This window comes from Podarcis tiliguerta (assembly GCF_965153285.1).
Source record: "Podarcis tiliguerta genome assembly, chromosome: 6".
Classification (NCBI taxonomy): domain Eukaryota; kingdom Metazoa; phylum Chordata; class Lepidosauria; order Squamata; family Lacertidae; genus Podarcis; species Podarcis tiliguerta.
The window spans coordinates 45,798,887-45,813,569 of record NC_139539.1 but is presented as its reverse complement, the minus strand read 5'-3'; the positions used below and the strand labels follow the sequence as shown (position 1 = coordinate 45,813,569).

The window sequence follows — 14,683 nt, the reverse complement described above, 5'->3', positions numbered from 1 at the left end:
TGAACAAATTATTGTTTGGTTAAGTCTACAATAATCTTTAGTTTATAAGCGTACCAGTCTCTGATTTTGAACTGCATTAAATAGGACAAAAGGCTTCTTAATATACTTTGAATTCAGAGATGCTCTGTGCTCTCTTTATAAGGTTTTTACAAAATTCCTGAATGGTGACACTCCTTCTTCAGGGGTTGTAGTCATCTTAGCAGCCATGCTTTCCCACAGCGCTGGCAATCCATGCAGTTTAGCTAGTCGAGGGAATAACTTGTTTTCCCCTGCTGACAACCAGAACATTGCACAGATAGCAAATAGTGCTTGAACAGGAACAGAACCTTAAAAGGGGGAAGAATGAGTGCTAATCTGTGACCTCATTGCATCATGAATTGGAATTCAAGAGGAAGGAAGGTTCCCTGGAGAGAAAGCTGAGCTTGGATTTGGTAGTTTAATGATCTCTGGGTGTTTTTGGTGACCTTAGTACATGGGACAATGATGTAGTTTAAAAGGAAAAGAATACACAATTGACTGTTTTCCATTATTTGCAACATGATCGAGGTCCTTAAGAGACTTTTTTTTGCATTTGAAACTCCTCCTTTGTTGTTTTCTAGTTCTCTCATATCTCTTTACCCTCTTAGGTCAAACATGGCTATGTAGAGTTTAAAATACCTGAGGAATGAGGGTCTGGAAAAAAGAGTTAAGAAGGTTGAGGAGTTAAGCGTCATGCAGCCTGAACTTCAGCATATAAACTTATAAGCAAATTCCATTAAATTCAGTGGGATTTGCACGCTTGTAACGATGCATAGAACTGTCACCATAAATAACATTGTTGGTTAAATGACAAGCATGTTGACTGGCTCTCAAGAGGATGAATATTTTTTTCTTCTGCAGAGTGCCATAGTTATTATTTTTTCCACCTCTGAGTGTCTTTCTTTAGGCTATTCAACAAAAGTTAGTTATTACCTGCCACTTACTTTCAAGCATAGAAAGGGGCAGAAAGGTGTGATCCGTACTTTGGGAAATACTTTCTAAAATGTTCAAGCAGATTCTCTTTCTCTTTAGCAGATGACACCAAGCCCCCACTTCCCCCCACCCTGGAGCCCACAGGACCTGCACCCCCCCTATCGGAGCTGGACTCTCTGCAGGACCCTCCAACTCTCAAACCCATTAGCGAAAGCAAGTCCTTGAACAGACTACATAAGCGGCTGAAGTCCGAGGGCGAGCTCTTTGATAAGAAGACACTGCAGAGGGAGAGCCACGCCTTCCAGCGCTTGCTCAGCGACAACGGCCTGAACGGATTGGCCCTTCAGGCCACGGGCACCTCTGCCAGCCCCCCGTTTAGTGGAGTGGGCAGGCGGACATCTGTCCTTTTTAAAAAAGCCAAGAACGGGGTGAAACTGCAAAGAGGTCTGGACTGCCCCCTTGAGAATGGAGAGGACCACAGCCAGAGTGGGCAGCTTTCCCCCTCCAGCGTAGAGGGTGAGCGGCCATCCCGGAAACGGCCACAGAGTGGGAGCTGCAGCGAGAGCGATGGCGAGAAATCCCCCAGGCAGGCAGGAGTGACAGGTGACTCCCCTGAGCTTTCATTCCTCTGATGTCTTGGAAAGCCAGAGATCCCCAGAGTAGAGGTGTCTTGTAGCTGCGCTGCTTGCCTGCTGGCAAGAAGTCTCCACGCCTTTGCAGCATTTCTCTGAGTCCCTTTGGGAATTGAGTTCTGCCAAATGTCTGTTGCATGAATCCCAAAACTAGCATCCAGTTTTATTGTACTAAAGGATGAGAGGAAGCTATGGGCTCTGGAGTAGAAAAGAGTTTTATATTGCAGAGGAAGGCATATTAACCAGCCTATAAATCTGTGACTAATTTGGGAGTTTTCTTCCCTGATGCCTTTACCATGCTAGGCTGCTTTTGGGAGAAGTGTAATACCTGATTGTTTGAGTTGCAGGGAAAGAGTAGGACTCTCTCTTTTTCTTTGCACCTTTTTCAACCTTCAGCTGAATCAGATACAGATCTCTCTCCATTTTTAATGTATGCATGTGTGAACTATTTTTTTATAGTGTAGTGAACCTTAACACTATTGAGAATTTTTCAGTGAAATCAGGTGATGTGAAAAGCTTACACTATATTCTTCTCCACTGTTTCTTGTTCCTGGATCTTGTGCAGTCATGTGCCAGAATTGGACAAATGGATATGCAGAGGGATAGTAATGGTTCTGTGGTGACTTATAGGTCTGGAGGATCTGGAAGGAAGCAGACAGTGCTAGGGAGACTTTTTATAAAGGCAAGCAGCAGGGTCATAGTATTGATCTGAATGTGTCCCTGAGCTCAGGCTGCTTTGCACATGCTTACACATCATTGGAATAATCTTCACACGATTACTCACAAGTGAATGTGTGATTTGATGCTATTGAAAAGCATACTGTTATGTTGATTTATTTATCAAAATTATGTCCCATCTTTCCATCAAATGTTGCTCAAGGCAGCTAACAGAAATAATAAAAATACCATAGCATGTAATTAAAGGCAATAGAATAAGTTTTAAAATATGTAATGACAAAGCAACTGTGCTCGCTTCTGCTTTCTTCTTTCAGAGTAAGCAACTAGCACATATCTTTTTTTAGTCATTAAAAACAGGGACCGGTTCTGAAGCTCTTTAGAGCAAGCTGATGGGATTTTTGAGCCATTCTCAAAAAGTTGAAAGAGTATCTATTTCTAAATCAGTATTTGTGCATGTGCTCATAGTGATCCTGTGATTTATCTTTGAAAGGGGCACAGAGAATCAAGGAAGCGTTTGGTAAAATAGTGCCGTGTAATCTTATACTGAGCAATTGTAGTAGTACGTGTCAGAGGTATGCAACACCTTTTTAGCTAGCAGTTACTGATGTTAAAGTAGTAGGTGGAATCATCCACTTAGCTACAACCCAAACTCAGGAATGCATGCTACCTTACACTTCTCTATTTTATGGTTTGTGTGCTTCACACTGTTTCATTTATTTAACTTTATATAACAAAGACTGATAGTGGGTTACAATTTTAAAAATAAAAGCATGAAGTCCAAATGCAAATCCTAATAAAAACATCTCCACAGGCCTTAACACTTTTGGAAGCGTCTCATGCTGAGCCTTAGCACATCCATAGGGGGAGACAAGTTCATAAGTTTGGAGCCACCACTGATAAACCTTATTGTATGCAGTTTGCTCACAGACGAAACGAGGGTGCTCCTTAGTTTATTACAGATCTGGTGATGGGGTAGAAGAAATAAGACTGTCTCTTTGATTTTTCAGGTGCCTTTATAGGTCAAGTGTAGCACCTTGAAGTCTCTGAATTGTATAGGGACCCAGTGCATGCTATGGAATACAGGTGTAACCTGCTCCCAGAGACCAAATTGCACAGCAGTATTAAGGCTTAGGTTACCCTGATAATAGTTGATTCTTTGTTGGCTAAAATGCCTTTAAGATGGGCTGTGAAGGTGAGTTGTCCCCACTAGCTCCCCTCTCTACTTTATTCTGTGCTATGCAGCAGCTTTGTGTGGTATCGCTTAACTTGTGTGTTACCAGTTATGAGAGTGATAACCTATTCTGTTGGGATACTGCTGTGTCCTAGTTGGCTTGTGATGCTAGTACAGCTTGATAAGGTGCAACAGTCATTGCTCCCCATCTTAAACATTTGTTTGACAGCTCAGTGACTTGTGAACTGAGCTACAGGATGGGTAAAAGAGATGTAGGTGAAATTAGAGGAAATTCATTATCAAATGTTTCTAATAGTTGTTTTTTCAATTTGATTTTCCACTTTCTAACTGATAGTGCACATTAGTCAGCAGGGGACCCATGGATGGAATATTATACAGCTTTCTCACCTGCTTCCAAATCTCATATATCATATTCTCTAAGTCTGGGGCTACAGTGAATTTTACCTGTGCCTGGGTTAAACTTCATTGGTGGAGTAAAGGGTTTTTTCTGTAACCAATATGTGGAAACTCAAGTCAAAAAATTAAGAGATATCTACACTTGCAGCCCTTGTTTCATCACTTATTATTTCTCTTTGTCTCTCCTTGTCCTGTGATATTATAATACTTTTATGTATGTACTTTCTCCTCCCAGAGTTGAGGCCTGCTCTTTAATTTCTTTATTTCTAAACCCAGTGTCACTTGAATATGGAAAGGCTGTTAAGCAGATTGCACTCTTGCCATGAGTGAGGGCATTAAAAAAAAATCAAATAAGGAAGGAGAACAGACCTCTGTGGGTGACCAAACCTTCTGGGATTATGCAAGAGCAGAAACAAACACATTCACACATCCCCAAAGGAAAGTAATGAGGTCTCTAGGGGATTGCTGTGTAGTGGATATGAGCCCAGTCTGTGTTTAAAACAAACAGTTAAAAAGAAAAAAAGGAATTAGTTGTGAAGTCTTGAGCTGATGACTGGGATGAGGGACATTCCCAATGCTAGCATACCTGACCATAAGGGACAATGCATGAAAAGTAGTACTTCTTTCACAAGCTACTAATGCCAAACGCACCCCCCCCACACACACAAAGCACTAATCAGGAACATCTCATTATATGAAAAACTTGGCATGCCCAAAGCTCAAGTTTCCTTCCTATCAATAATCATAACCAGGTTGCAGATGACATGCAGAATCAAATCCAGGCTAACTATATATTTAAGTGCAGACCTCTGGAATTGAAAATGGTTTTTAGAGTGTAAGGGAAGAAGCTTGGCAGATATACAGATGGAAAATGTGTCTTGTGAACATTTGTTCAGGCTGAATTTTGACTTTGTAGACAAGGCAGTGCTTACCATAATTCGCCAGTTATCAGTGGGGTTAAGGAGGTAGCAGTTTCTGGACTAAAGGGAGGTGGATGAGGAACATTTCCTTGCTAATGGGTAAGAGTTGGTAAGGACTGTTCTACAAACATAAGAACATGGTGGGGGAGAACTCGCTTTGAACAAGTTCTTTGAACATAGTTGTTGCAGGATGCCTCTTGACTCCAGCTGTGCACAGACATTGGGAATGAGAATTTAATGCATTCTTTAAACTCTTAAATGCATTTTTTCCCAACAAAATTTTGACATGATTCAAATAGTCTTGTTAGCTGTGTTGTAGAATTGTGGTATATGTAGTCTGGTTTCTTTAATAAGTGTCTAAAGTGGGGACGGGGAGCAAGTTGGCCAAGTTGGATATTTTTTTACCTGCGTGTTAAATCACACAGGTAAAAAAGTGGGTTCAACACTTTTCTAGCAGCAACTGTTCAGCTGATAGTTGGTGTTTAGGAAGCACTGTGCAAGGGGCTTTGCAGGCACTCTCAATCAGCTGGTTGGGGGTACCTGCAAATCTTTGACCAAGCGTCACCATTACCTGCCCTATACCTCATGCCAGATGTAGGGCAGATAGAAGTGACTTGGCTGAAATGGCCTCACAGACCAAATGGGGAGGCGTAGTGGGCCTAATTAGGTCTGCAGGCTGGACGTTCCACATCTGTGGTCTAAGGAATTTTTAAAATAGCATTGTATATACAGTTAGACTCATTCTCACATGCATTCTTCTCAGCACCAGTGACAAATGGCTTCAGGAAGCATATGGAAAGCGGGTCTGACTCAGAGTGCAGTTCTGGCCTCGGAAGTGGTCTCTCATCTGACATCTGCAGGTAAGTCTTCTTCCAGGTGCTTTCACCCAGAAAAAACTTTATTCTCTTGGTAATTTTCCAGTTTTTTCTTTCCGTTTATACTTTTAGGTGCCTCTTACATCCATATCAGAGGCCAGAGGTTTTATGATAAAAAAAATCAGCATTCCAGAGGAATTATGGCTCTACTCTTGATTTAGCTGCATGTGTGCTGTTTAGCACGTGGCAACTGAGGGGTGATAAGTTCCAACCCTTGTATTCTAGGCAGTATAATTCTAAGCAGTATATAGTAAATTGGTGACACTAATGCCTGCATTATTTTTTCATTCTTAGCATCAGTGTTTTCCATTATTTTGTGTTTTGTTACCAGTCTATTGCTGAGATAAGCTACCTTTTGATCCCAAGATGGTTATAGGGTCAAGAGTAGACCCCAATCCCTTAGTAATAATTAAGTAGACCTTAATACTTAGCACAGGGACACGGGTGGCGCCTTGGGTTAAACCACAGAGCCTAGGACTTGCCGATCAGAAGGTCGGCGGTTCGAATCCCCGCGACGGGGTGAGCTCCCATTGCTCGGTCCCTGCTCCTGCCAACCTAGCAGTTTGAAAGCACGTCAAAGTGCAAGTAGATAAATAGGTACCGCTCTGGCGGGAAGGTAAACGGCGTTTCCGTGCGCTGCTTTGGTTCGCCAGAAGCGGCTTAGTCATGCTGGCCACATGACCCGGAAGCTGTACACCGGCTCCCTCGGCCAATAAAGTGAGATGAGCACCGCAACCCCAGAATTGGTCACGACTGGACCTAATGGTCAGGGGTCCCTTTATCTTTACCTTTAATACTTCGCACAGTCTTGCCATTAGCTTGCCTATCCCAAGTGAGCATCACTGCCAATACCATTCTCTCTCTGGCTTTACATCCCAACTTTTGTCTGCAGAACAGTCGATTGACAACCAGCTTTCTTGCAATGTTGGTTTGCTTCTGCCCTATCACATCCTGCTTCCAATGTCCGCAGCAATGCACAGCCTGCCTGAATTAGCTTGTTTCCCTCCTTCCCTGTCCTTTGCATCAGATCCAACTCTCCTAGGAGCAGCTGATCAGATCTATGATTCATATGAATTTCTGCCTTTCACAGTAATGTTTTAATTGCTGCTCTGGCTGCCCACTTCTGGTTATTTACCAAAAGAAAGGCTGCAGAAATCCCTTATCAGGTCCAGATGTTATTGCCCACAACGGTATTCTATCCACTCCTCTTCCTTCACTCCATGAAGCTCAAGGTGTATTTTGGAGCTAAGCATTGTTTTATCACTTGGCTCTCTTTTCACAGTGGTCTGACTCCGCACAAACGTAGCCGAGGAAAGCCTGCTCTTGCACGGGTCCCTTTTTTGGATGGTGTAAATGGAGACTTGGAATACAGTAGCTCAGGTGAGAAAAACAGTGTTGGTGTTTCTTAATCATAACATGTAGCTATAATTTGTACAACTAGGTTATGGATGTTATTTTTTCCTGTGGATTGTGCCAAAGGAGACTAAGGCTGCAATCCTTCCAACGCCAGCTGAACTCTGAAACCTATTTGCAAGTAAGCATGCATAGGATCAGTTTCTAAGCATGCTCTTTACATTTGTTGCCAGTCTTATAGCTTGCCATTTTTATAACTTAAGAAATGGCAGGATCAGTTCCACTGTAAAGATGTAGGTAAAAGAGTTTGGGCAAGTTCTATAATGAGGCTTTCATTAACCCCCCCCCCCCAACCCCTATATGTTATAGCTGTAGAGAAAACCTTGAAAATATGTTGTCAATATCTGGAGAAGGCTCAGACCACAGAGTGTTAAATTGATGGAGCAATATGCATTACTGTTATGGTTCCCTGCTTCCTTGTCCTTCCCCAGCTGACAGTCCAGTCTCCAAGCCTACTTCCTAAATGATCTGTGCCAATCAAGTTTTAGCATTCTAAATTCTTTAAAGTGAAGTGTGTGTGATAGGGGGAAGCTCATAATTTGGGGAATAGAATAAATTTGGCAGTGTTGCCTAAAATATATATTCAGATTTAATTTCCATAATTTATTCTGGGCACAAAAATATTTTTGCATGTTTCAGAATTCAGTCTTTGTGGAAGTAGCTTAGTATGGCAACAGTCAATGGTAGATTTTACCTGTATTTTTCTCTGTAGTTGGGTCTTGAACCTTGTCCCAGAAAGGCTATGTATGCTCTCGTCAGTCCCCTAAACAATGTACTGTATACATTGCCTAATTACAATTGCCTCCAAGTGGTATAGAAGGATACTATGTTGCTGCATGTGGTGTTTATAAAACAGTGATTGTGAGGAGCATAAGGGAATTTCAGCCTTTGCCTGGCTCTGGGGGGATGACTGGGCACTGACCTCAATGGGATTGTTGTTGGCTTTGCCATTGATGGAGTGGGAGTGTTAGGGTGGCAGCTTGCATATGATGTGTATTGCGATGCAGGGGCTGTGTTCCTATTGCTATAAGTTTATTGGTTCCTTCTTTATGTGTGTGGCATGGCATGCACAGTCCCCATTAGGTGAGTATTCCCCTTGCTTCTAGAATGTTGTGGGCATGTCTGTTTTTACGCTGTTTGGGGATTTTTGTGTGTGTTTTCCTCCTTGTGAGCTGAGCACACATTGGATATGGCAGCTATTCTCCTGACATAATGGTAGCTTGCCTTTGGTACTGGGTCAATGTGAGTATAAGATTGCACTGCCTGGTGTGCAATGTATTGCCTTTATACCAGATCCATTCTTACAAAACATTTTGTCTACTTATAAAAGGAGGATGGTAGGATAAGTCTTTGCCAACCTGGCACCTTCCAGGTTTTCTGGACTGCAGCTCCCATCAGCTATGCTAGTAGAGGTTGATGGGAGTTGCAGTCCAAAGCTTCCCGAGGGCACCAAGTTGGCAAAGGTTGCCTTAGATATTGTTGTCTTATGAGAAATAGTTGCTCGTTTTTAATTAACATGTTTGGCCTGATTTCATTTTTCAACCCTCAAGTGATATTTAAGATGCAGGATATGTTTCCTCAACTTCATATTCATAACAGCAGCCTTCATCTATAGCTCTGCAATTGCTTTCAAGGAAAAATGTTATTGTCATGGTAGACTATGATTCTAAGGCAGTTCATATTGCGATTCCTTAGGTACAAACCTACTGATGCCCTTTGAGGAGCACACGGAACTAGAACCTCTGGAACTTGTATGGGCAAAATGTCGTGGCTACCCTTCTTACCCGGCGTTGGTATGTATACCTGGTTCAGTGCTACCTTCTTTCCATGGAGGACGTCTTGGTGGCCTATAATACAGTGCTGAGCTCGAAATGTAGTTTCAGCTGAGGAGAGAGGAGAAGATGTCCTCTGGAAGAACCCTACACAACACTGAAGCTTTCATCGTGAAAACTTGGGGGCCTCTGAGCTATCGTTTCATGGCTAGCCATATTGTTACTTTGTTCCTTCTAATCATTTTTAATGTTCTTTATGCTGCTCCATATTCTTTTTGTTAGCTGCCTTCCAGTGCTTTGGTGGAAAATAAATATACAAATAAATGACTCAAAATAGGTAGTAATCAACAATCCTCTATCACCATATGTTTAGCCATATGCCTAGTAACATCCACATTTCGAAACATGGAAGGATAAACAGTGATAAAAATATAATAAACAATTTTAACTAGAAAGATGCCATCTCGGTGCTAGGAAACCCTACATGATTTCCTCTTAACCAAAAAGAAACAGACACCATAAATAGCATTATTGTTAAATATTTAAAAACACCTGTGCAATATAAATACTTCATATGCCTACACAGTAGAAAGCCTCACTGATTTCAGTGGGACTGATTCCCAGGTACAGGTGTGTAGCAGAGGTGGGGAACTGGATCTTCCTAGCAGGCCAGATCATTATCTCCCTCACCCCCAGTGGGCCAAATTTGACAAGTGGGTGGGGGAGCCCACTTGATGTCACTGTGATGTAAGGTGACTCTCTTTTGCCTTCACGGTTTTAAATCATACTGTGTAGGCAAATGCACAACTCACAAAGCACCTTTCAGAGTGCTCCTTGGGAATGAGTAAAAGCCTACTGCAAAGTGCTAACAATATTGTTGTGTCTTGGAATTTATTTTTATTTTTTTGCGCACACAACTTTGCAGATGCTTTCAGTCAGCTGATCGGGGGTGTCTACAAACCCCTTTCAGCTGAGCCGGGTCTTTATCTGCTGCAAACCAGAAGTCAGGGGCAGGGCAGGTTGAGTGTAGCTTGGTTGAAATGTCTTGTGGGCCAAATGGGGAGGCTTTGCAGACTTAATTGGGGCCACAGGCCTGAGAGTCCCCACCACTGTTAAAAGCTAATAACAAAATCTAGTTAGAATAAAACATTCAAAAATTAGGTTTCAAGTTAGTTGAATGAGATGTAAGGTACACAACCCACATAAGTGTGATAGGCATCATGTGTATGAATATATAACAAGTAGCTTGCTTGTGATAATTTAAAATATCAAAACAAAAAGTTAAGGAGCACATATAGCATACAGCACAGTCATTCTGTAAACATGTATTTATGCAACAGAAAACTCAAGTGAAAACTCCCAACAATGAATCCCCCACCTATGGCCACATGTCAACAAAGGTTGAGTCTAATTATCAGCCAATAAAAGCAAATTAACTGCTAGCCAGCTTGAATCAATAGACTTGTACCATAATGAAACTGGTGTGAGTGAGAGTAAACTGGGACAGCTGGATATTGGGTCAGCAGGGATGGTGTACCGTCTCTTGAATAAAGTTATTTTGAAATCTAATTTGCCAAAAATTACACAAGTTTCTGCTTACTTGTTCACTTATCGAATTCTTCAGTATGGAGTAAGAGAGAAACACTTGTTATTCAAGATGGTTGTTATTCATCTTGCATTAAAGTACTTAATTCTGACCAATTGAAATACAGAGTAAAAAAACCCTGTATTTTCTGAACCTTTTAGCTAAAACAGCTTCCAGCCTTATCACCTCTAGGCTCTGCCCTGCTGCACATAATTCTTTGCCCTTGCTAACTTCTTCTTCACAATTTTCTTGGATCCATGCTGATTCCACCTAAATGCTCAGATGGTTGTGAAGCTTGTTCCTTTAATTGCAATCAAGAATTCACATTCTACTACCATAGATGAGATTTCTTCGCTACCTACTCATCCTTTCCCTGGTTTCCTTGGGTGCTACAGAACAGGGCTTTTATCTTCAGGCAGAATTTCTAAGATCGGTGATGAGTTTCCCTAATATAACCTGTGTATTTTGCCTTGTGTTTTTAGATAATTGACCCTGACATGCCTCGCGAGGGCCTCCTTCACAATGGAGTCCCAATTCCCGTCCCTCCTCTGGAGGTATTGAAGTTAGGGGAGCAGAGGCAAGCGGAAGTTGGAGAAAAGCTTTTCCTTGTCCTTTTCTTTGACAACAAGAGGACATGGTGAGTAAATGTAAACAGGTTAAGGAAAGGACATTTTTTTGACTGCAGAGTATCAAGAAGTTATACTGATGAATTTGCAGCTTAAAATTTAAGCACCCAGAAGGTAGGAGGGAAGACCTGCCATTTCTTCCTTCCTCTTTTGGCCCCAAGCAGAGTCGTTACACAACTTCCTTGTTTTGAAGGGTGTACATGTCACAATATTATTCAGCAGACTTAATTGACATTCCTTGAGGGTCTTGTTTCCACTTAAAATGAATAGCAACAAACATGTCTGTAAATTTGGAAATAAATCTTTGCAGTCTGGGAGAAAACTAAGGCTCCGGATCATTGGAAATAGATTTCCTTGTGTTTTCTTATGCATTCTCATCCATAATTTTTGCCTCTTTATGTGCTCTTGAACTGCAGGCAGTGGCTTCCGCAGGAAAAAGTTATTCCTCTTGGAGTAGATGACACAGTGGATAAACTAAAGATGATGGAGGGACGAAAAACCAGCATCCGCAAGTCTGTCCAGGTGGCATATGACCGGGCCATGATCCATATGAGTCGAGTTCGGGGAGACCACCCTTTTGTCACACCAAATTATCTGTAGGGACTGAAAGAGCCTGCTCTGCCCTCCCTTCTCTTTCTGGAAATAATGCCTGCATCTATAGGCACAGTGGGTCTCGGGTCACTGATCAGTAGGGGATTCTCCCCTGCTTGGAGGACGGTGTGAATGCTATGTCTGTTTGCGTTCATAACAGAGATGCACTATTCCTAGTAGTAGGGAAAGCAGCTGTAAAGTACGTTATCTGATATGTGCCATAAAGCCTGTCTGTATTCTTTCTGAATCTGTCTCAATGAAGAGCCAGCAGGAAATGAAGTGATGTAATAGTCTGACTAGGAAGAGGATGTCAGGAGCAGCTGCACTGTCCTGCCGTGGCCTTGGTTATAGGGCAAGGGAGAAGCTGAACTCATTTGGCGATTGGACTGCAAGTCTCACGAGTCTCTTGTGTTTCATTCTTCAGCTAGTCCCAAGTTCAGCTAACGAAGAATTACCTGGAGCCTGCCACTGCTATAAATAATCCTTTATCCTTTAGATGACTCTTGTGTGCCAAATTTAATATTCAACATACTTTTTCATGTTATTTTAAAAAGCACTGGTTTGCCCCACTGCATTTATACATTTAAAGGCTAGTCTAGAAGCCTCATGCCTAGGTTTATATAGGTTTTTATGTTAGATCTTACTGACAGGAAGGATAGAGATAATAATATTTTGGTGGGTTTTCCCTCCTCCCTCATGCACATTTAAATGCACAGAGCTTTAAATATGAAGATGAAATCACTTGTGAAATGTTTTGTGTGATTACATTTATGAAGTAGTTTTTACATTTCAACTTCAGGTTAATAACATGTTTGAAACTGGGCAAAACAGTGTTTTAAATCTTCTTTTGGGAAGCACCTAATCCACTGGAGCAATGCTGTACTAAGTACTAAGATTTACTAGGACACGACAAAAACAGAACTTTGCTGGTTTTAAAAACTTCCAGCACATAGCTCCATTTTAGGGGCACTGCGTACAGAAGTTCTGTCTGAGTAAGAGCTGCCTCATTCGCTTCTGTACATTATCACCCTGACCCATAAAGCCGCATGATTGCTGGATGTCTATAGAGGAGGCTGGCTGTATGCAGAAACAGGTTTCCATGTGGCCATTGTGCACCTCGTGGCATGTGCAGAGATTTCTCCCCCTTTAAATGGTGCAGTACCTGCTTGCATAGAGTGCCATGTGTATATTGCTGTGTGGAGCTTTGGGTCAGGGCATTAGTGTCAAACTGCAGTTCCCCTTTGCCCTCAAAATCCTCCCCCCCCCATCTTGTTTTGGGTTGAATTTGGAGCAGTGTCTGTTTTCTTGCTCACCAGAACACATTGCAGTTTCACCCTTAGCTTCCCCCATAAATATTTCTTTCTCTATGAACCTTCATTACTGGAATCCGTTAAAGTCAAGTGTGCAACTCCACCGAGAATCCTAGCTTTTAACTTGCATGCGCTGGATAAACAGGGAAAGCTGAAGTTTGCAAGTTGACAAAGCATTTCACATTTGAATTCTGATTTGTCTAGATTTCTCTATGTCTTTTTAAGCGTTACAAACCAAAGGTGCAAAGCAAGATTGTAATTTTAAAGTATAATTGTTTCTTTTCTTTTTAACTCAGTATTTTTTTATTATTTTAATTTTTCTTCATACTAAAGAGATTGTGGAACAAAATGTTAATAATAAGGGGGAAATCACTGCCATTTCTATGTGGTCTACTTTTTTTAAAAGTACCACATCTTATATATTGGGGACATAAAACCACACTTTATGGAAAATATCTGTAACATATAAAGAATAAGAATAGGATTTTTTTTAAAAAAAGTTGATAATGCCTAAAGAGTGTGGCTGTGGAAGGAACTTCTGTACATAGTTGTAAAATACTATTCTAAATTATTCAGGCCGATTGTTACCATTCTTGAAGTCCTCGGTTGTGTTGCTGGGTCTTTTGTATGCACACAGTGTAATTAATTTAAAGCAACATACACTTTTCCCAGGTTGTAGCTCAGCTGTGGACTTGTGACTTATGTATAACTGTTTTAAGATCTTGCATTTTACTTTTATCATTTTTTAAAAATTACATTTTAAGGATTTGAATTGGCTAATATCCTGCTGTTGCTATGGGACCTAAACGTGACTTGTCAGTCTGCTGTAAAGCACAGATGGCTCTATTTATTATAGAAAGTGAGTTTATTTGCTTTCTAGAACTGTTTATATCAGATGGTATAAAAGAGGTAATAAAATTCTATGCTTGTAAAGAAAAAAAATGCTAATTTTACCTACTATAATCTGACTGTCTGAAGCTATATTTTCTCTCTGAGAAATAAATGTTCTAATGTAAAATAACTAATTGAATTGTCTTGGGAGATCCTTGACCTGACATCTGGACTTTGAAATGTAATGTGAATTTTCCTAAGTCCCAAGCATTCAGCAGTTTTCATATACAGTACCTCCTTTCCTGGAAACCTGTGTGCTTCCAAAGCTTTTCCTCAATTATATTTAAGTGTCAGATTTTGTAGAATGTTGAAAAGTTGACAGATTCATTTCTTTAAGGAAAATGTGGACCATTTTCAAGAAAAAACTTCCCAAAATGACATGTCAAACACACATCTGTAAAACAGCACAAAAATCTCAAAACTGGATTTGAAATCTTTACCAAAAGCCACGAGGACCAGCACTAATCCAGCATAAATATCAAAATTGGGCAAAAATTTGGTAGTAGTATCGGGAAATGGGAAGGTTTAAAATGTGAGGACACTAAACACATAAGCCTGGAAAATACCTAAAAGGTGATGTTTTTATCTGTCACATGTGTAGTTTGTCCCCACTCCAGCCCTGCCAGTCCCAAAATTTCATGATTTTAGGCTTGCAAGAAAGAGCTCTCAGGCTACTGTGGTAAATTGAACTTATGGGTAAGCAGCCTGTGTAATGTTATCCACAACAAATCTTTTTCCAGCCATGGAAGCATATTTCCAATGCTTGTGGAGTGGAATACAAATTGACTATATGCTGCAGCAATCTCATGGTGATTTTCTGCCCATTGCAAATGCTGTGTGAATCCACATAA

General features: G+C 41.1%; 1 protein-coding gene across 7 annotated transcripts in view; it reads left to right on the top strand.

Moving 5' to 3' along the window:
- Positions 1-13,959, top strand: part of BRPF3 (bromodomain and PHD finger containing 3) — a 35,534-nt gene extending 21,575 nt beyond the window's left edge. For 3 of the 7 annotated variants that reach the window (XM_083445649.1, XM_083445650.1, XM_083445651.1), the window contains exons 8-13: positions 1,051-1,554; positions 5,533-5,629; positions 6,927-7,024; positions 8,753-8,850; positions 10,897-11,051; positions 11,457-13,959. In XM_083445649.1, coding sequence (XP_083301775.1) covers positions 1,051-1,554; positions 5,533-5,629; positions 6,927-7,024; positions 8,753-8,850; positions 10,897-11,051; positions 11,457-11,640 — 1,136 coding nt within the window. In that variant the 3' untranslated portion in view covers positions 11,641-13,959. The remainder of the gene's footprint in view (positions 1-1,050; positions 1,555-5,532; positions 5,630-6,926; positions 7,025-8,752; positions 8,851-10,896; positions 11,052-11,456) is intronic. The other 4 variants (XM_083445653.1, XM_083445652.1, XM_083445655.1 and 1 more) reach the window with 2 other exon arrangements.
- The last annotated feature ends 724 nt before the right edge of the window (positions 13,960-14,683 follow it).